The sequence below is a fragment of the Cherax quadricarinatus genome, chromosome 32 (genome assembly GCF_038502225.1).
Source record: "Cherax quadricarinatus isolate ZL_2023a chromosome 32, ASM3850222v1, whole genome shotgun sequence".
NCBI classification, from domain to species: domain Eukaryota; kingdom Metazoa; phylum Arthropoda; class Malacostraca; order Decapoda; family Parastacidae; genus Cherax; species Cherax quadricarinatus.
Genome location: NC_091323.1, coordinates 23,914,311 through 23,937,721, shown reverse-complemented (window position 1 = coordinate 23,937,721; position 23,411 = coordinate 23,914,311). Strand labels below are relative to the sequence as shown.

Below are 23,411 nucleotides of genomic sequence, written 5' to 3'. Positions count from 1 at the left end.
TACACCAGCTGGTGCAGCAATACCAGCAGGTGGAGATACATCAGCTGGTGCAGCAGCACCAGCAGGTGGAGGTACACCAGCTGGTGCAGCAGCACCAGCAGGTGGAGGTACACAAGCTGGTGCAGCAACACCAGCAGGTGGAGGTACACAAGCTGGTGCAGCAACACCAGCGGGTGGAGGTACATCAGCTGGTGCAGCAACACCAGCAGGTGGAGGTACACCAGCTGGTGCAGCAACACCAGCAGGTGGATGTACACCACACCGGCTGGTACAGGTACACCAGCTGTTATAGGTGCACCAGCTGGTACATAAACTGTGTTGTATAAGAATATACCTTCCAATAGCCTTAGTTTTTGTGACTAGTTAAACGACTCAGAGGTTATATAAGAAACGTGGGATGGAGGAGTATGCAGGATAGAAAACAGTAATAGGTAGAGTAGGATTAAGATAACATAAGGTAAAAGGGATAGGGGCTCGGGGAATCCTGATTACGGATCATTAAATAATGAATCGGTAAAGGTTGGCTTATCATAGGAGAAGTTTGAATGTACGTATTTTGATCATAGAAGACTATTGGGATTAAACGAGCTGTAGAAGAAGGCAAGAAGATAAGACTGTTCTTGAAAGAAGGGACTGGAGTAAAAGAAAAAGTTGTAGAAGAGGCCAGGGTAAAACAGTCGTCTCAGATAGAATAAGAACTAACATCAAAATAGAAGGGAACGCGATAAAAAGATGTGACTTTTGAAAAAAATATTAGAGAAACTACATTTGAAAGGAATCGTGATAAATGGAACAAGTGTAGAGGAAAGCATGATAAAGAATCTGGTGTTCGAAGGAAACGTATTAATCTAGGTAAATAAAACAGAAGAATGATTAAACTGAACGAAAATGGAATTATGGGAGAATGTAATTTAAAGGTAAAGTAATAAAGAAAATCTCTTTAGAGAGAAACGTAATAAGGAGGTTTATATTGAATGGGAACGTTATTAAGAGAATCAAAACAGAAGGAAACAAGAAAAAGGAATCGTGGTTAATCGACATGTGTGGGAGGAAAATTATGGAAGTAGGACATAAGTAACAGCAACCATGCATAAAGGGAATAATGGTAGAAAGTGTTGCATCAAAATGGATCGTGCTGAGGAATAGTTGAGAACGAGGCAGATTATCAATATTATCCTATTGAAGATGTAAATTCGTGGTGGTTATACAGCGTCTGAGAATGATAGTCATATTTGATTAGAAGGGGGGGGGGGAGCTCTGATTTCTTGAATGAATGAGGCAAAAGTTCTTTATGGATCTTATGAGTGTTAATAATCGTTAGTGTTGTACACTACAATGGATTATCAGTTTTTTTATAATATGGTGATAAATGTTATAAGGAATTCGTAGCTGGGGGCGTGTTGCTCTGGCTTCCTTTAATGCACGACTTTCTGCCAGCGGGTCGTTGACAGGTTTAGTCCTGCCTGGGTGGTACTTCAATCAAGTCGTTGACAGGAAAAGTTCTGTCTGAGTGGTGCATTAAGCAGGTCGTTGACAGGCCTCCCTGAGTGATGCATCCAACAGGTCGTTGACGGGTATATTCCTGCCTGAGCGACGTATCCAGCAGGTCGTTGACAGGTATTCTCCAGCCTGAGTGATACACCGAGTACTTCGTTGACAGGTCTGCTGTCTGAGTGATACTTGCTGACACGTGAAGAGTTTTAGAAGAGAGAAAGGCCGTTGGTCTTGTTTCCGCTACGTGCCCGTTCCAGTAATTCATCCACCTGGTCTAAGACTAGGGTGCCTACGTTCTCCATGCCATTGATGAACCTTACGTTGGCATCGAACGTAGTGTCCAACCACCGACCCAAGTTTCCGCCTACCGGAATCACGTCATCCACGGTCGGGAAGCAAAAAGCGTATAACATATATAATTTTATACTAATACAAAATCAATATTCTATTTATGAAGCTCCAGAAACCCTAAATTGTCTTGCCTTTATGGGGCAAAGAAATGATTTACAGGTGAAGAATCGCATATTTTGGATTGTCTTTAGGTAACTGCACAACACTATGTGAGGTAAGGGAAACAAAAAATGGAGTTGTCCCACTGGAGGATTCTACTTTACATGCTTAAGTCCAAGTCTTCGTGAGGCAAGTCCAAGTCTTCACAAGGTAAATCCGAGTCTCTCCACGTGTTAACTCCAAGTCTTCGTGAATTAAGTCCAAGTCTTCACAAGTCAGATCTGTATTTCATTTGTAGTGGTAAGACCGTCACAAGTGAGGTTAGTAGCCAGCATGTGGAGAGTGGTTGAGGATGTGCTATATGTACCAAAGAGCTGTGCCATGTGGAGTACCATACTGACGATGCCTCGCTGCAGTCTCGCCACCGCCCATACCTCATAATGATGCTGATGGACCATAACTACCGTTCCAGTGGGAGGCGGCTTCCAGGCGGGGGCCCTGTCACTAGCTCCAGGCGGGGGCCCTGTCACTAGCTCCAGGCGGGGGCCCTGTCACTAGCTCCAGGCGGGGGCCCTGTCACTAGTTCCGGCGGACTGGGCCAAATGTTATGCTGGTTAACATGGTCATCATCAAAGTGAGAAAAAGAAGTGGTCTGTTTATAACTATTCAAAATAACAAATCAAGTTTCAGAAACGTGCATAACGATTATTTTAGACATATCTACTCTGTGGCTCACACAAGCAAGAAAAAAAATCAGATCATGCACATTATTCTCCATATTCAGAAATGCTTAGGGACCAAGCCTATAGATATCCACCAAACGCCTTATTACTTTCTCATAACACATAACATTAGCATTCCGTTTGTTACCTTGTGTATAAAGCTTGTCATTGGGCTGGCAGAGTGACTTCACAAGGTACGTCGATGCAATCTTAGTGTCTTGTGAGAAAGAAGTGTTGGATGCATTCTAAATATTGTGAGAGGGAAGTGTTGGGTATATTCTGAATGTTATGAGAGGGAAGTGTTGGGTATATTCTGAATGTTATGAGAGGGAAGTGTTGGGTACATTCTGAATGTTATGAGAGGGAAGTGTTGGGTATATTCTGAAAGCTGTGAGAGGGAAGTGTTGGGTACATTCTGAATGTTGTGAGAGGGAAGTGTTGGGTACATTCTGAATGTTATGAGATGGAAGTGTTGGGTATATTCTGAATGTTGTGAGAGGGAAGTGTTGGGTATATTCTGAATGTTATGAGAGGGAAGTGTTGGGTATATTCTGAATGTTGTGACAGGGAAGTGTTGGGTACATTCTGAATGTTGTGAGAGGGAAGTGTTAAGTACATTCCGAATATTGTGGGAGGAAAGAGTTAGGTGGTGTATGCTTTGTATGGTGTATGCTGACTGAGTTGTCAGTTAGTAGTGGTGTATGTTAATTGTGTTGTCAGAGGGTAGGTTAGGTTGGGTGAAATTAATCATGAAACAGGACAAGAGTTTCCTGACGTGGGTCCTAGTCATATGATAACCCGTCGCTGGAGCTTTTGGCCATTTGAGTGGTGTATGCTGACAGTGTTGTCAGGGAATATTGGTGTATGTTGACTGTGTCGTCAGAGGGTAGTAATACAAGCTGGCAATCTTGACAGTAGAGTAATGGGCTGACGTAGGCTAATTAATCAGTTTATAAATTAACTTTCAGTTTAAATTGAATGGGTGTAAGAAGAGACGTTTACAGATGGCCATTTTTGATAGTAGAAAAACATGTTTGTACCAATGCAAGAAAACCTACAGCAGGAAACTAAATACAGAATTCATTGTTTAAGGCCCAGCCACTCAGAAAATATTTTTTTCTGATAAACTCACAGCCACTCAGAAAATATTGTTTTCTGATTAACTCACAGCGTTTCCATTTAATTTAACAATATCACAACTTATAACTAATTAAATAGCATACAAAAGAATGGTACATGCTGAGTGTGTTGTCAGGGGTGGTAGCACATGCTGAGTGTGTTGAGAGAGTAGCAGTGCATTCTGAATGCGTTGTAAGTGGTGGTTGTTCATGCTGAGCGTTGTAAGTGGTGGTTGTTCATGCTGAGCGTTGTAAGTGGTGGTTGTTCATGCTGAGCGTTGTAAGTGGTGGTTGTTCATGCTGAGCGTTGTAAGTGGTGGTTGTTCATGCTGAGCGTTGTAAGTGGTGGTTGTTCATGCTGAGCGTTGTAAGTGCTGGTTGTTCATGCTGAGCGTTGTAAGTGGTGGTTGTTCATGCTGAGCGTTGTAAGTGGTGGTTGTTCATGCTGATGTTAGAAAGTTTTGGTACATGCTGTTGTGAGGAAGTAGCAGTACATGCTAAAGTACGTTGTGAGTTGATAGCAATACATGCTGCGTATGTTGTGTCGTGCTGTAGAATGGTGAACAGGATGAGAACAAGAAATGTGCGGTTTGTTTTGAAGTATCTCGTAAGAGACTCTCAGAATAACCTTGAATCTACGAGGGTCAGTTTCTGAAGTCACCTTCACTCTACAAGTGACACTTTTTTTTAATCTCTGAGTGTACCCGGGAGAAAAAGTATCAGTGATTAAAACAGATTTGATGTAACAGCAGGAAGTGAAAGGTAGAAAAAGGTCTATAAATTTCAGTTACTTAGAGGGCGTCCACTGAAACTGAAGACGGAGTCATGTAAATAAAATCCTCACAGTGATAAGCTAGAAAAGAAAAGAAAATAAAAAGAATTTATTTTTGTACATTCTTCTCCTGTAAATGCAACCTGTTCTCATGATCAGAAAGTTTATCTTCTACCGGATTCCAGAATTTGTGTTCCAGCAGTCTGAACGACACCAGTATCCTTGTTTTACTCGACCTCTGTCACATCCTCCCTCTTTAGATTGACCTCCATTACTTTGAATTAGGTAAATTAAATAAACCTAAATTGCCGTAATAAAATCGTACATATTCACATGCATAACCGGTGAGGCTATCCTACGGTAACAGATAATTCACACTCATATGATGATACTCTGCCGTTAATAAGTACGTTGGAAGCGTATGACCTGGTAAACTGTGTTGTAACGTCTCAACAGATCGCACACATGTAATGAGTGAATTCAAAACTAATCCTGATCCTCTGCTGTGTTATTACGTTGCAACACGTTATTACCTATCCGTATATACCTAAGATCCTTCTCTCCCCAAACAGATTGCTTTATCTTTAAACCATTAAACTTTGTCCCATTTCTTTTTTATTCATTTAACTATTAGTAATAGTATAATGTTTAAGAGTGTTAAAACTCCTAGTCGGTGATAACTTAATGTACTGAAAATCTTTTTAGTTGAGGTAATTTAGTCTCCCAGATGCTCTCTACCTGGAAACGTTCAGTCCGCTAAATAAGCCTGTATGAACATTTGTATGCAGACAAATATAAAAGAGGTCCTTTATATAGACTTAGAATTATATAGACTTAGAATTATAGACTAAGAATTAAAGTAAACTGTGTGGAAGGCAGAAGTGAACATGTTTATCCTTGACTACAAGGCAGGATACCATCAGAATTCTGGAACCTCCTGTGAAAAATAGAACTGAGGAACATTTCTTAACTGTTATACTCATGTTACCGTGAACTTAAGTATAACCATTCAGAGTGGAAGGTTGTGCTGCAAACTTACCAAAAAGTGTGCCAAGGCCAGATAAAGCAAAGGACAGCTGGTTGGCGTTGCTGCGTTCGGAGTCCTGGCGCTTCGTTCGTATCAGTGCAGGGGATTTAACATCGACGAGTGTACCAGCTATGTGGTGGACAGCATCAAAGGCCGTGTCAACCAGTCCATCAACGATTGCATCATCTACGCTATGGACTGCATCAGCTTTCGTGTTGACTAGTTCTTTGGCAACGCCACCAGCAACAACAGCTTTCAAGAAGAAACAACCGGAGGTTAGATAGTGAAGCATGATGGTAGCGCAGGATAATCCTGCTGCAGGCTTCCGATGAGATGTTCTGATATGGCGAGTTCTCTCTTATAAACACTGCTAGTTGACTATTGTGAAAAAAAATATTTGGATAGTGGTTAGCAGCTGTATTAAAATTGTGATATGTGCACGTTTTTAGTTTAATTTATACTTAATGTTATGAGCAAATTTTAGCATGCATGAATTATATATATATATATATATATATATATATATATATATATATATATATATATATATATATATATATATATATGCAAGGAATTCGCGAGAGCATGCGAAATATACACAAACACTGATCTCTGGCTGAAGGAGACTCGAACCTACGAACCTTAGGACAAGGTACGCAGTGCTTTACCAATCTACCCACACTGGACCAATACCTTGGCGTGTAGCATGCGCTACACGTTTGATCCAAGGCAGCCAGCTTTCAGGGAGAAGGCTTACAGCTTTTCATCTCATCCCCTGCATGCATCAGCCTTACTAGAGATTTGAACAATGCAAGGAATTCGCGAGAGCATGCGAAATATACACAAACACTGATCTCTGGCTGAAGGAGACTCGAACCTACGAACCTACGAACAAGGTACGCAGTGCTTTACCAATGCGTACCATGTTCCAAGGTTCGTAGGTTCTAGTCTCCTTCAGCCAGAGATCAGTGTTTGTGTATATTTCGCCTGCTCTCGCGAATTCCTTGCATTGTTCAAATCTCTAGTAAGGCTGATGCATGCAGGGGATGAGATGAAAAGCTGTAAGCCTTCTCCCTGAAAGCTGGCTGCCTTGGATCAAACGTGTAGCGCAAGCTACACGCCAAGGTATTGTCCAGTGTGGGTAGATTGGTAAAGCACTGCGTACCTTGTCCTAAGGTTCGTAGGTTCGAGTCTCCTTCAGTATATATATATATACTCCGGCCGTTGTCATACACAGAATAATTGTGGCTCCTTAGTGATGGGATGAATATGTTTGGCTACTAATGTGTAGTTACCTGTTGTTTTTAAATGAGGTGGAAAACCTATCCTCTCATCCTATGTTAGGATCTACAATTTTGGACTCTGTGGACTGGTAAGCAAGCTTAAATCTTTGGTGGAGTAACCAAAAGTTCCACTTGGTAGGTCATCACATAACTAAGACACGCTTAGCAGAAATCTTCATCTCTCCTATAGCAAATAACATACCATCATTGTTAGTTGAAAAGTTGAAAGGTGATAATAGACGATGTTGACTTGAGAGGATGGAAATTTGAAGGGCAGTGTGGGCATGAGAGGATGAATGTGAAATTTCACATGCCTTCGTTCACGACTATAAAAGCTCTGTCCAGTCACTTTGAATGTTTCTAGCCCACCGTTTTCATCATAGACAACCAGCGAAATTTTGTTGACTGATCTAACCAAGGGGGGGAAACACCAGGTGCAGTCTTTTTTAGATGTAACATCTTTTCCTGAAGATCAGGCATGGGCAAAGCCAGTTCTTAAAAGAAGAGCCAGAAGCAATAACTCAACCCCTTCAAACATAATTAGGTAAATACACAAACCCAGACACCCCAGACAAACAATTAGGTGAGTACACACACTCAGACACCCCAGACAAACAAATAGGTGAGTACACGCACTCAGACACCCCAGACAAACAACTAGGTGAGTACACACCCAGACACCCCAGACAAACAATTAGGTGAGTACACTCATCCAGACACCCCAGACAAACAATTGGGTGAGTACACTCACCCAGACACCCCAGACGAGCAGAACTTGCTGGTACACACACCCAGACACCTCAGACAAACAACTATGTGATTACACACACCCAGACACCCCAGACAAACACCTAGGTGAGTACACACACCCAAACATCACAAACAAACAGAACTTGGTGAGTACACACACCCAGACACCCCAGACAAGCAGAAATTGGTAAGTACACACACCCAGACACCCCAGACAAACACAGCTAGGTGAGTACACACATCCAGACACCCCAGACAAGCGCAACTAGGTGAGTGCACACACTCAAACACCCCAGACAAACAACTAGGTGAGTCCACACACCCAGACACCCCAGACAAACACAACTAGGTGAGTACACACACCCAGACAAGCACAACTAGATGAAGACACACCCAGACAAGCACAACTAGGTGAGTACACACACCTAGACACCCCAGACAAACACAACTAGGTGAATACACACACCCAGACACACAACTAGGCGAGTACATACACACAGACAAAAAAACTAGGCGAGTACATACATACACCCAGACAGTATTAGACAGTTGACTACTTACTCTTGGTGGCGGCAGTTCCCAGACCTCGGCCTCCGACCACCTCGGAGAGTCCCGGGAAGTTGAGAACTACTACGTCGTTGTCATGGTTCTCGTAGGCGTGGAAGATGCGGTCAGCACTGTAGATCCCCACGGGGATACGTCCTCCCAACGCCTGGCTCAGCCCGACGTACGCCTTGCCTGTCACTGTGCGTCAGGGAAGACGCAGCTAGTTAGTTTGAGCTTAGTGGAGCACTGGCAGACAGTGTAGGGTTAGTGGAACACGGAGACGTTGCTTTTACTATACATTAGGCCACAAAAAGGCGAAGTTGTTTACGTTTGTAAAGCTAAAGTATATATATAAATATATATATATATATATATATATATATATATATATATATATATATATATATATATATATATATATATATATATATATATATATATATATATATATATATATATATATATATATATATATATATATATATATATATATATATATATATGTCGTGCCGAATATGTAAAACTGGTGAATTAGCAAGAACTCATTTAAAATTAAGTCCTTTCGAAAATTTTCTCATATACGTTTAAAGATATATTTTTCTCATTAATGTTAATGTAAAAAATTTTAATTTTGCACCAAAAGAATCTTAGAAAACTTACCTAACCTTATTATAACAAGAACAATTTATTTTAGCCTAACCCAACTAAATATATTTTAGATTTGTTTACAATAATTTAATACTAAACAAACACAGTGAAATATATTTTATACGTTAGGTTCAGAATGATTTTGGCGAAATTATTGCATGCACAAATTTTCACTTGTCTTATTTGGCAAGATGAGCGTTGCTATTTAAGCCAAGATCGCAAGTTCTGCCTATTCGGCACGATATATATATATATATATATATATATATATATATAGTTTTTTTTTCTGCATAATATTTACACCACACATTGCCCTTAGACAGGACATCTCCACTGCCTCCAACCGTCTCCTCGCTGCTGCATTTACCACCCAAGCTTCACATCCATATAAGAGTGTTGGTACTACTATACTTTCATACATTCCCTTCTTTGCCTCCATAGATAACGTTTTTTGACTCCACATATACCTCAACGCACCACTCACCTTTTTTCCCTAATCAATTCTATGATTAACCTCATCCTTCATAAATCCATCCGCCGACACGTCAACTCCCAAGTATCTGAAAACATTCACTTCTTCCATACTCCTCCTCCCCAATTTGATATCCAATTTTTCTTTATCTAAATCATTTGATACCCTCATCACCTTACTCTTTTCTATGTTCACTTTCAACTTTCTACCTTTACACACATTCTCAAACTCATCCACTAACCTTTGCAATTTTTCTTTAGAATCTCCCATAAGCACAGTATCATCAGCAAAAAGTAACTGTGTCAATTCCCATTTTGAATTTGATTCCCCATAATTTAATCCCACCCCTCTCCCGAACACCCTAGCATTTACTTCTTTTACAACCCCATCTATAAATATATTAAACAACCATGGTGACATTACACATCCCTGTCTAAGACCTACTTTTACCGGGAAGTATTCTCCCTCTCTTCTACACACCCTAACCTGAGCCTCACTATCCTCATAAAAGCTCTTTACAGCATTTAGTAACTTACCACCTATTCCATATACTTGCAACATCTGCCACATTTTTCCTCTATCCACTCTATCATATGCCTTTTCTAAATCCATAAATGCAATAAAAACTTCCCTACCTTTATCTAAATACTGTTCACATATATGCTTCAATGTAAACACTTGATCTACACATCCCCTACCCACTCTGAAGCCTCCTTGCTCATCCGCAATTCTACATTCTGTCTTACCTCTAATTCTTTCAATTATAACTCTACCGTATACTTTTCCTGGTATACTCAGTAAACTTATTCCTCTATAATTTTTACAATCTCTTTTGTCCCCTTTCCCTTTATATAAAGGGACTATACATGCTCTCCGCCAATCCCTAGGTACCTTCCCCTCTTTCATACATTTATTAAACAAAAGTACCAACCACTCCAACACTATATCCCCCCCTGCTTTTAACATTTCTGTCATGATCCCATCAGTTCCAGCTGCTTTACCCCCTTTCATTCTACGTAATGCCTCACGTACCTCCTCCACACTTACATTCTGCTCTTCTTCACTCCTAAAAGATGGTATACCTCCCTGACCAGTGCATGAAATTACCGCCTCCCTTTCTTCCTCAACATTTAAAAGTTCCTCAAAATATTCTCGCCATCTACCTAATACCTCCCTCTCCCCATCTACTAACTCCCCTACTCTGTTTTTAACTGACAAATTCATACTTTCCCTAGGCTTTCTTAACTTGTTTAACTCACTCCAAAATTTTTTCTTATTTTCATTAAAATTTCTTGACAGTGCCTCTCCCACTCTTTCATCTGCTCTCCTTTTGCACTCTCTCACCACTCTCTTCACCTTTCTTTTACTCTCCATATACTCTGCTCTTCTTGTAACACTTCTGCTTTGTAAAAACCTCTCGTAAGCTACCTTTTTCTCTTTTATCACACCCTTTACTTCATCATTCCACCAATCACTCCTCTTTCCTCCTGCCCCCACCCTCCTATAACCACAAACTTCTGCCCCACATTCTAATACTGCATTTTTTAAAACTATTCCAACCCTCTTCAACCCCCCCACTACTCATCTTTGCACTAGCCCACCTTTCTGCCAATAGTCGCTTATATCTCGCCCGAACTTCCTCCTCCCTTAGTTTATATACTTTCACCTCCCTCTTACTTGTTGTTGCCACCTTCCTCTTTTCCCATCTACCTCTTACTCTAACTGTAGCTACAACTAAATAATGATCCGATATATCAGTTGCCCCTCTATAAACATGTACATCCTGGAGCCTACCCATCAACCTTTTATCCACCAATACATAATCTAACAAACTACTTTCGTTACGTGCTACATCATACCTTGTATATTTATTTATCCTCTTTTTCAATAATTATGTATTACTTATTACCAAATTTCTTTCTACACATAGCTCAATTAAAGGTTCCCCATTTACATTTACCCCTGGCACCCCAAATTTACCTACTACTCCCTCCATAACATTTTTACCCACTTTAGCATTGAAATCCCCAACCACCATTACTCTCACACTTGATTCAAAACTCCCCACGCATTCACTCAACATTTCCCAGAATCTCTCTCTCTCCTCTACACTTCTCTCTTCTCCAGGTGCATACACGCTTACTATAACCCACTTTTCACATTCAATCTATATTTTACTCCACATAATCCTTGAATTTATACATTTGTAGTCCCTCTTTTCCTGCCATAGCTTATCCTTCAACATTATTGCTACTCCTTCTTTAGCTCTAACTCTATTTGAAACCCCTGACCTAATCCCATTTATTCCTCTCCATTGAAACTCTCCCACCCCCTTCAGCTTGTTTCACTTAAAGCCAGGACATCCAGCTTCTTCTCATTCATAACATCCACAATCATCTCTTTCTTATCATTTGCACAACATCCACGCACATTCAGACTTCCCACTTTGACAATTTTCTTCTTCTTATTCTTTTTAGTAATTTTTACAGAAAAAGGGGTTACTAGCCCATTGTTCCCGGCATTTTAGTTGACTTTTACAACACGCATGGCTTACGGAGGAAAGATTCTTATTCCACTTCCCCATGGATAAAAAAGGAAAAGTAATAAGACCAAGAACTATTAAGATAAAATCAAAGAAAACTCAGATGAGTGTGTATAAATAAACGTGTACATGTATGTGTAGTGTAACCTAAGTGTAAGCAGAAGTAGCAAGACGTACCTGTAATCTTGCATATTTATGAGACAGACAAAAGACACCAGCAATCCTACCATCATGTAAAACAATTACAGGCTTTCGTTTTACACTCACTTGGCAGGACGGTAGTACCTCCCTGGGTGGTTGCTGTCAGAGGGCAGAAGAGGGGTTGTTGAGGTGGTTTGGTCATTTAGAGAGAATGGATCAAAGTAGAATGACATGGAAAGCATATAAATCTATAGGGGAAGGAAAGAGGGGTAGGGGTCGTCCTCGAAAGGGTTGGAAAGAGGGGGTATAGGAGGTTTTGTGGGCGAGGGGCTTGGACTTCCAGCAAGCGTGCATGAGCGTATTAGATAGGAGTGAATGGAGACGAATGATACTTGGGACCTGACGATCTGTTGGAGTGTGAGCAGGGTAATATTTAGTGAAGGGATTCAGGGAAACCGGTTATTTTCATGTAGTCGGACTTGAGTCCTGGAAATGGGAAGTACAATGCCTGCACTTTAAAGGAGGGGTTTGGGATATTGGCAGTTTGGAGGGATATGTTGTGTATCTTTATACGTATATGCTTCTAAACTGTTGTATTCTGAGCACCTCTGCAAAAGCAGTGATAATGTGTGAGTGTGGCGAAAGTGTTGAGTGATGAAAGTATTTTCTTTTTGGGGATTTTCTTTCTTTTTTGGGTCACCCTGCCTCGGTGGGAGACGGCCGACTTGTTGAAAAAATATATATATATATATATATATATATATATATATATATATATATATATATATATATATATATATATATGAAAATTTCCCCTTTTACATTTAGTAATATATACAGGAGAAGGGGTTACTAGCCCCTTGCTCCCGGCATTTTAGTCACTTCTTACGACACGCATGGCTTACGGAGGAAGAATTCTGTTCCACTCCCCCATGGAAAAAATACACACACACACACACACACAAAAAAAAAAAAAAAAAAAAAAAAAAAAAAAAAAAAAAAAAAAAAAAACTTGCTGAGACAATAACAGACACAATCTTCTCAACGGGATATCAGATCCTGAGGAAAGATAGAAGGAGAATATAAAGTAGTCATTGGAGTGATGTATAACCCACCACAGAACTGCAGGAGGCCAACAGAGGAGTATGAAGAAAACAACAGGGTGATGGTGGACACACTGGCTGAGGTGGCAAGAAGAGCTCACTCGAGCAGAGCAAAGTTACTGGTAATGGGCGATTTCAACCACAGGGAGATCGACTGGGAAAACCTGGAGCCACATGGGGGTCCCGAAACATGGAGAGCCAAGATGATGGATGTGGTACTTGAAAACCTCATGCATCAACATGTCAGGGACACAACCAGAGAGAGAGGGGAGGATGAGCCAGCAAGACTGGATCTTGTGTTCACCCTGAGCAGTTCAGACATTGAGGACATCACTTACGAGAGGCCCCTTGGAGCTAGCGATCACGTGGTTCTGAGTTTTGATTATATAGTAGAGTTACAAGTGGAGAAGGTAACAGGAACTGAAGGGGACAGGCCAAACTATAAAAGGGGGGACTACACAGGTATGAGAAACTTCCTGCAGGAGGTTCAGTGGGACAGAGAAATGGTAGGAAAATCAGTAAACGAGATGATGGAATATGTGGCAACAAAGTGCAAGGAGGCAGAGGAAAGGTTTGTTCCCAAGGGAAACAGAAATAATAGGAAGACCATAACGAGTCCTTGGTTTACCCGAAGGTGTAGGGAGGCAAAAACTAAGTGCAACAGAGAATGGAAAAGGTACAGGAGGCATAGGACCCAGGAAAACAAGGTGATTAGTAGAAGAGCCAGAAACGAGTATGCACCAGATGAGGAGGGAGGCCCAGCGACATAGCATCGAAAGTCAAATCTGACCCGAAACTGCTGTATAGCCACATTAGGAGGAAGACAACAGTCTAGGACCAGGTGATAAGGCTGAGGAAAGAAGGTGGAGAACTCACAAGAAACGATCAAGAGGTATGCGAGGAGCTCAACACGAGATTTAAGGAAGTATTTACAGTAGAGACAGGAAGGACTCTGGGGGGACAGACCAGATGGGGACACCAGCAAGGAATACACCAACAAGTGTTGGACGACATACATACAGATGAGGAGGAGGTGAAGAAACTGCTAAGGGACATCGATACCTCAAAGGCAATGGGACCGGACAACATCTCCCCGTGGGTCCTTAGAGAGGGAGCAGATATGTTGTGCGTGCCACTTACCACAATCTTCAACATGTCCCTGGAAACTGGGCAACTACCTGAGGTATGGAAGACGGCAAATGTAGTTCCCATTTTTTAAAAAAAAAAGACAGAAAAGAGGCACTAAACTATAGACCTGTGTTATTGACGTGTATAGTATGCAAAGTTATGGAGAAGATTATCAGGAGGAGAGTGGTGGAGCACCTGGAACGGAACAAGAGTATAAATGCCAACCAGCACGGATTCATGGAAGGCAAATCCTGTGTCACAAACCTTCTGGAGTTTAATGATAAAATAACAGAAGTAAGACACGAGAGAGAGGGGTGGGTTGATTCCATCTTCTTGGACTGCAAGAAGACCTTTGACACAGTTCCTCACAAGAGATTAGTGCAAAAGCTAGAGCATCAGGCGCATATAACAGGAAGGGCACTGCAGTGGATCAGAGAATACCTGACAGGGAGGCAACAACAACTCATGGTACGTAATGATGTATCACAGTGGGCACCTGTGACGAGCGGGGTCCCACAGGGGTCGGTCCTAGGACCAGTGCTGTTTTTGGTATATGTGAACGACATGATGGAAGGGTTAGACTCAGAAGTGTCCCTGTTTGCAGACGATGTGAAGTTAATGAGGAGAATTAAATCTGATGAGGACCAGGCAGATCTTCAAAGAGACCTGGACAGACAGGACACCTGGTCCAGCAAATGGCTTCTCGAATTTAATCCTGCCAAATGCAAAGTCATGAAGATAGGGGAAGGGCACAGAAGACCACAGACAGAGTATAGGCTAGGTGGCCAAAGACTGCAAACCTCACTCAAGGAGAAAGATCTTGGGGTGAGTATAACACCGAGCATGTCTCCGGAAGCACACATCAATCAGATAACTGCTGCAGCATATGGGTGCCTGGCAAACCTGAGAACAGCATTCCAATACCTTAGTAAGGAATCATTCAAGACACTGTACACCGTGTATGTCAGGCCCATACTGGAGTATGCAGCACCTGTTTGGAACCCGCACTTGATAAAGCACGTCAAGAAACTAGAGAAAGTACAAAGGTTTGCGACGAGGTTAGTTCCAGAGCTAAGGGGAATGTCCTATGAAGAAAGATTAAGGGAAATCGACCTGACGACACTGGAGGACAAGAGAGTCAGGGGAGACATGATAACGACATATAAAATACTGCGTGGAATAGACAAGGTGGACAAAGACATTATGTTCCAGGGAGGGGACACAGAAACAAGAGGCCACAATTAAAAGTTGAAGACACAAATGAGTCAGAGAGATATTAGGAAGTATTTCTTCAGTAATAGAGTTGTAAGGCAGTGGAATAGCCTTGAAAATGACGTAGTGGAGGCAGGAACCATACACAGTTTTAAGACGAGGTTTGATAAAGCTCATGGAGCGGGAAGAGAGAGGGCCCAGTAGCAACCGGCGAAGAGGCGGGGCCAGGAGCTAAGACTCGACCCCTGCAACCACAAATAGGTGAGTACAAATAGGTGAGTACACACACAAACACACACATATACAGGATTTCACACCTTTATGTGAATTTACGTAATTTTAGGCCAGGAGCTCGGACTCGACCCCCGCAACCTCAACTAGGTGAGTACACACACACACACACACACACACGCACATGCACACACACACACACACACACACACACACACACACACACACACACACACACACACACACACACACACACACACACACACACGGTGAAGAGGCGGGGCCAGGAGCTAGGACTCGACCCCTGCAACCACAAATAGGTGAGTACAAATAGGTGAGTACACATACAGGATTTCACACCTTTATGTGAATTTACGTAATTTTAGGCACACAAGACAGTACAGTGGAAACCAAGAGATAGGGTACATATGCAAAACATATGTAGTACAAACGAGGGAAATAAGGACTGCTTACATAAACGCACGCATACACACACACATACACACACACTAGGTGAGATCAGGATCTGCTGTTAGGCACTTGAATAGCTGTAGCACACACACACATACACACACATACACACACATACACACATACACACATACACACATGCACACATACACATACACACACATATACAGGATTTCACACCTTTATGTGAATTGATCCTCTAACACTTCCTTCTCTCTCCGTCTCTTTGTCTCTTTTCCTCTCTTCTTCCTCTCTCTCTCTATTCTTCTCTCTCTCTATTCTTCTCTCTCTCTTTCTCTCTCTCTCTCTCTCTCTTACTCTTTCTGTCTCTTCCTCTCTCTCTTACTCTTTCTCTCCCTTCCTCTCTCTCTCTTCCTCTCTCTCCCTTTCTCTCTCTTCCTATCTCTTTTTCTCTCTCTTCCTCTCTTTTCCTCTCTTTCTTCCTCTTTTTCTCTCTTCCTCTCTCTTCTTCTCTCTCTTCCTCTCTCTTCCTCTCTCTTTTTTTTTTTACACAGGGTTTGACAAGGTTAGGTTAAGGATCCCTAGCTTTATTGACAAGTTATTTACAGGTTAAGGATTCCTAACTTTATTGGCAAGCTAAGAGCTGTTACCTACATCAGCTCATTTGAAAGCATTTTTATTGTTATGAGACATACAAGTAGGGAACAGGATAAAGTTGGAGCCATCTGTGGGCCAGCATTTTCATTTGATCAACTGACTTTATCTCGTTGACATCATTATGCTGTACGAATGTGTTCCATACTCGAGTCATCTTGGGTATGTATGATCTCAGATGGAGTGATGTTCTGGAGAAGGGTACAGCCAGAGTGAAGTTGCTGCTTTCTGCCCGTCTTGTGGCATAAAAGCTTGTTTCATGCTGTCCTCGAAGTGGATCCAAGTGTGGTATTTTGACAATATTGGCCTTGTACATAACAGTAAGGCCACCCACATCCCTCCTGTGTTGAATTCTCTGCTGAAATGACAGATCTATCCAGGATGGGTCCAGGCAAGAGATGAGACGTCTTGCTCTGTTCTCTACTCTGTCAAGCAGTCGCAGATGAGAGGGGGGGGGCAGGCAAACCAAGAAAGTGGAGCATACTCAAGGTGTGAGCATACTTGTGCCTCATACAGGATCTTGCAACCCCTACTATCAAGCAGATGCGAGATACGGTGAAGTGCTGTAAGCTTCCTGGCTGCCTTGTTTGCAAGATTTACAACATGGTTCTTCATGGTTAATTTGGAGTCAAATTTCACCCCAAGGATATCAACTTCTTCTCCAGGTGCCAACACCCTCCCATTCATCCTTACTACTTCACCAGCATTACCATCATGGTGCCTACAGACGATCATCATTAGCGTTTTCTCAGGTGCAAATGTTACTTGCCATCTATTTCCCCAAGCTGATATAGCTCTCAGCTGGTGATTGATGTAGCTTAGAGCAGCTGGCATTTCTTTTCTTGGATAAGTGAATGTCAGTGTACAGTCGTCTGCATATGCATGTGATTCTGGGATGAGATGAAGAAGCTCTCTCTCTCTCTCTCTCTCTCTTTTCCCTTCTCACTCTTTCCCCTCTCTCCTATCTTTCCCTTCTCTCCTTCTCTCTTTCTCTCACTCTCTCCCCCTTTTCCTTTTCACTCTCCCTCTCTCTCTCTCTCTCTCTCTCTCTCTCTCTCTCTCTCTCTCTCTCTCTCTCTCTCTCTCTCTCTCTCTCTCTCTCTCTCTCTCTCTCTCTCTCTCTCACTCTCTTCTCTCTCTCTCTCTTTCCTTTACTAAATAAAAAAAAAAATGATTGGGACTCGTAGGAATCAGGGATCAGATGACAATGGTATTGGTAGAGAGGAATGGATGGAGGAGCAGTGGAAAAGGGTGGAGCAAGAATGGGAGAGAAAATTAGGAGAGCTTTCTGAAAAAATGGAGAAAGAGCTCTCTTCGAAATGGGAAGAGAGGTTGGAGGAGACGAAGAAATGGGAGGCACAAGTCGAAACTGTAGTAGACAGGGTAAGGGTCCTAGAGTTTGAGGTAAACAGGCTGAAGCAAGTCTCAGGGGCAGTGACCAGAGAAGACACAGCATATGAAGCTGAGAGGATGAACAGGAAGGAGATATGAATTATGCTAAGGTCATATCAGCCTGCAAAGAAGGGTCAGGGAGTAAAAGGAAAGAGCAGCTGGGTGCAGATAGAGAGGGAGATAAGTCGAATGCTGAGGCACAACCATGCTACCAAGAGCCACTGGAAAAATCAAGGGAGAAAATGACCATATACAGACAGGAACCAGAGTCACAGAGGGGGAGGCAATGGGAGGAGGAAAGGGCAAAATCAGTGTTTATCCATGGGCTTCGGGAGAGAGAGGAGAAGACACCCACTGAAAGACGGCAGGAAGAAAGAAAGGAGATTGGGAAAATTATCACAGAAATAGGGGGAGAAGACATGGATGAGATTGTAAATTTTCAGAGAATAGGGGGTACGTGAAGGGGAGAAACCGACCAATCAAGCTGATTCTCAGGACAGAAACAGTGAGGAACAGGATCCTCCAAGAGAAACCAAGGTTGAAAAACTCGGAAGAGTACAAGAAGGTGTTCCTAGACAGAGACAGAACACAAACAGAGAGACAGCAGCTGAGGGAGAGGACAAAAAAGCGAAAGGAGATAGGAAAGCAAACAAGGATGGAACCAGCAGAGGTCAGTCAGAGCAGAACAGAGAAGCAAGGGCAAGCACACACACAACTATCCTCAGAACCCCACAACCTATCACACCATCCCAACACAAACTACAATCCATACCCACAGCTTCCACCCAACCCCCAATCATAGAATCCCACAGTATGCTACCAGGTCCACCCCCACTGGCCCCCCAAACCACAGTATTGGAAAGGAAACTGAAGGTATGGTACACAAACGCTGGTGGAATAACAAACAAGTGGGAGGAGTGGCACGAAAGAGTCAAAGAGACATCACCGGACATCATAGCGCTCACAGAAACCAAGCTTACAGGTATGATAACAGATGCCATCTTTCCAATGGGATACCAGATCCTGAGGAAAGACAGAAGGAACAGGGGGAGTGGAGGAGTGGCACTGCTGATCAAACACCGATGGAATTTTGATGAGCTGGAGAGAGGAGACAGCGGAGAAGAAAGTGATTACATAGCGGGAACGCTTCACTCTGGAGGTCCCAAGCTGGTAATTGGTGATGTATAACCCACAACAGAACAGCAGGAGACCAGGGCATGATTATGACGAGAGCAATAGAGCGATGGTTGACACATTGGCTGCAGTGGCCAGAAGAGCTCATGCATACAGGGCAAAGCTCCTTTTCATGGGCGACTTTAACCACAAGGAGATCGACTGGGAGAACTTGAAGCCACATGGGGGCCAAGATACATGGAGGGCTAAGATGATGGAGGTGGTACTGGAAAACTTCATGTACCAACACGTAAGGGACACTACAAGAGAGAGAGAGGAGAGGATGAGCCAGCAAGACTGGACTTAGTATTCACCTTGAGCAGTGCAGATATTGAGGACATCACATATGAAAGACCCCTTGGGGCCAGCGATCATGTGGTTTTGAACTTCGAATACACAGTAGAGCTACAAGTGGAGAGGGAAGCAGGAAGGCCAGGACAAATGAAACCAAACTACAGGAAAGGGGACTACACGGGAATGAGGAACTTCCTGAACGAGGTTCAGTGGGACAGAGAACTGGCAGGGAAGCCAGTTAATGAGATGATGGAATATGTAGCAACAGTGTGCAAGGAGGCTGAAGAGAGGTTTGTACCCAAGGGAAACAGGAATAATGAAAAAGCCAGGATGAGCCCATGGTTCACCCAAAGGTGCAAGGAGGCAAAAACCAAGTGTGCTAGGGAATGGAAGAAATATAGAAGGCAAAGGACCCAGGAGAACAAGGAGAGCAGTCGTAGAGCCAGAAACGAATATGCACAGATAAGAAGGGAGGCCCAACGACAATATGAAAACGACATAGCAGCGAAAGCCAAATCTGACCCGAAGCTGTTATACAGCCACATCAGGAGGAAAACAACAGTCAAGGACCAGGTAATCAGGCTAAGGAAGGAAGGAGGAGAGACAACAAGAAATGACCGTGAAGTATGTGAGGAACTCAACAAGAGATTCAAAGAAGTGTTCACAGAGGAGACAGAAGGGGCTCCAGATGGACGGAGAGGTGTGGCACATCACCAGGTGCTGGACACGGTACACACAACCGAGGAAGAAGTGAAGAGGCTTCTGAGTGAGCTAGATACCTCAAAGGCAATGGGGCCAGATAACATCTCTCCATGGGTCCTGAGAGAGGGAGCAGAGGCGCTATGTGTACCCCTAACAACAATATTCAATACATCTATCGAAACAGGGAGATTGCCTGAGGCATGGAAGACAGCAAATGTAGTCCCAATCTTTAAAAAAGGAGACAGACATGAAGTATTAAACTACAGACCAGTGTCACTGACATGTATAGTATGCAACGTCATAGAGAAGATTGTCAGGAGAAGAGTGGTGGAACACCTAGAAAGGAATGATCTCATCAACAGCACCCAACATGGTTTCAGGGACGGGAACTCCTGTGTCACAAACCTACTGGAGTTCTATGACAAAGTGACAGCAGTAAGACAAGAGAGAGAGAGAGGGGTGGGTGGATTGCATTTTCTTGGACTGCAAGAAGGCGTTTGACACAGTACCACACAAGAGATTAGTGCAAAAGCTGGAGGGCCAAGCAGGGATAACAGGGAAGGCACTACAATGGATCAGGGAATATTTGTCAGGAAGACAGCAGCGAGTAATGGTACGTGGCGAGGTGTCAGAGTGGGCACCTCTGACCAGCGGGGTCCCACAGGGGTCAGTCCTAGGACCAGTGCTATTTCTGGTATTTGTGAACGACATGACAGAAGGAATAAACTCTGAGGTGTCACTGTTTGCAGATGACGTGAAGTTGATGAGAAGAATTCATTCGATCGAAGACCAAGTAGAACTACAAAGGGATCTGGACAGGCTGATGACCTGGTCCAGCAATTGGCTCCTGGAGTTCAATCCCACCAAGTGCAAAATCATGAAGATTGGGGAAGGGCAAAGAAGACCGCAGACGGAGTACAGTCTAGGGGCCAGAGACTACAAACCTCACTCAAGGAAAAAGATCTTGGGGTGAGTATAACACCAGGCACATCTCCTGAAGCGCACATCAACCAAATAACTGCTGCAGCATATGGGCGCCTGGCAAACCTCAGAACAGCATTCCGACATCTTAATAAGGAGTCGTTCAGGACCCTGTACACCGTGTACGTTAGGCCCATATTGGAGTATGCGGCACCAGTTTGGAACCCACACCTAGCCAAGCATGTAAAGAAACTAGAGAAAGTGCAAAGGTTTGCCACAAGACTAGTCCCAGAGCTAAGAGGTATGTCCTACGAGGAGAGGTTAAGGGAAATCAACCTGACGACACTGGAGGACAGGAGAGATAGGGGGGACATGATAACGACTTACAAAATACTGAGAGGAATTGACAAGGTGGACAAAGACAGGATGTTCCAGAGACTGGACACAGCAACAAGGGGACACAGTTGGAAGCTGAAGACACAGATGAATCACAGGGATGTTAGGAAGTATTTCTTCAGCCACAGAGTAGTCAGGAAGTGGAATAGTTTGGAAAGAGATGTAGTGGAGGCAGGATCCATACATAGCTTTAAGCAGAGGTACGATAAAGCTCATGGTTCAGGGAGAGTGACCTAGTGGCGACCAGTGAAGAGGCGGGGCCAGGAGCTCGGACTCGACCCCCGCAACCTCAACTAGGTGAGTACAACTAGGTGAGTACACACACACACCCACCTCCTCTCTCCTCAGCGACAGAGCTGGATAGCAAAGTAATTTCGAACATAAGAGTCGTAATTTGCTTAAACGAATGGCTAAGGAATAGAACAAAAATAAGTGTCAATGTATTTTTGATTTTCGATGAAGGTGGTATTTTGTTTGTCAAGAACAATGGAAAAAATTGAGTTAAGAGGTTAAATTAACTTTTACGGTTTGTTGAAATTTGCATAACCAGATAAATTTTGTTTACATATTGTCGTGAATTTTGTGTTTGGATTTTAACTCTCCCTTTAATGTTTTAGGCATTACAATAACCTTTCATTTGCCCTGATTATATAACATTATTTGCAGGTGCCGTGAATCCCTTCCACCCTGTGTTGGTGAGACAACATATGTAGTGGGACACATAGGCGATTAGTTACTCCAACTTGTAGGAATGTAAGACACTTGTGCAACAGTCAGGTACCCTTATTCTGAAACATTTCGGCTGCTTTTCGGAATATAGGTACCTGAGTGGAGCACATATATCTTACTTAACTAATGTTAGTATTGTATACAATTATTATTTTGATACTCACACCTGTGCTGTGGTGCTGGGTGAGCGAGGGCTACAGTGACAACCAACATGAGTATGGTCTTCATCTTTGCCGTCTGCATTACAGATCTACAACTTCGTGGTCTGCAACACACATTGGTAACTTTGTATCACTTTCTTGTATAAATGGGTGACAGTGACAATAAAAGAATCAGATATGTAGGTAAAAAGGCATATCATATGCAGTATATATTTTTTGTAATGTGAATTAGATCTAGGTAAGTATGTATATGGGTAAAAGTAATTACCGGTGGCGTAAGCTTCTTACAGTGACAAAATAACCCTCACTTCTGCTACAAATGTTTTTTGCAAAAAAATAATAATAATAAGTGAGCAGAATTATTTTGTAATTATTAGTTTACAAATTACTATCTGGTAATCATGACCAGATGACTGTGACCTCGAGTGACCTGATCCATCAGCAGCTGAATTTTAATCAAAAAGTAAGTTTTCATCTTGCAGGTTATTCCAGTACATTATTTCTCTTAAGTAAATTTTACTCACAGTTCAGCAGATCATGTCACAGGTCCTCTGTGTCATGGCGACGCATGGATAAGTAAAAGAAAAGTATAGAAAACCCGTGAATGATGTCTTACTCGATGAGTAGTGAAGTAGAACACACACGGGTCGAGACCTTACCACAATAACCACCATCTCACGAAGCCACATCTTACTTAATGCTTAATTGGCTCATATTTATTAAAAAAAATAACTATTCACCTAGTATATAAAATGTTCATTAATATTTGTGATACTCGTATATTTTGAAATAGCTCAACATTTTATAATTGTAGGTCAATCTAAACATGTGGCTTTATTATTATTATTATTATTATTATTATTATTATTATTATTATTATTATTATTATTATTATTATTATTATTATTATTATTATAG

General features: G+C 42.4%; 1 protein-coding gene across 1 annotated transcript; it reads right to left on the bottom strand.

Moving 5' to 3' along the window:
* Positions 1-1,177: 1,177 nt before the first annotated feature.
* Positions 1,178-22,815, bottom strand: LOC128690293 (uncharacterized). The gene is made up of 5 exons (XM_070090536.1): positions 22,762-22,815; positions 22,497-22,597; positions 8,178-8,360; positions 5,596-5,835; positions 1,178-1,858 (listed from the first exon to the last, which is right to left on the bottom strand). The coding sequence occupies exons 2-5, from the start codon at positions 22,573-22,575 to the stop codon at positions 1,701-1,703; spliced, it is 660 nt and encodes a 219-aa protein (XP_069946637.1). The 5' UTR covers positions 22,576-22,597; positions 22,762-22,815; the 3' UTR covers positions 1,178-1,700.
* Between the last annotated feature and the right edge of the window lie 596 nt (positions 22,816-23,411).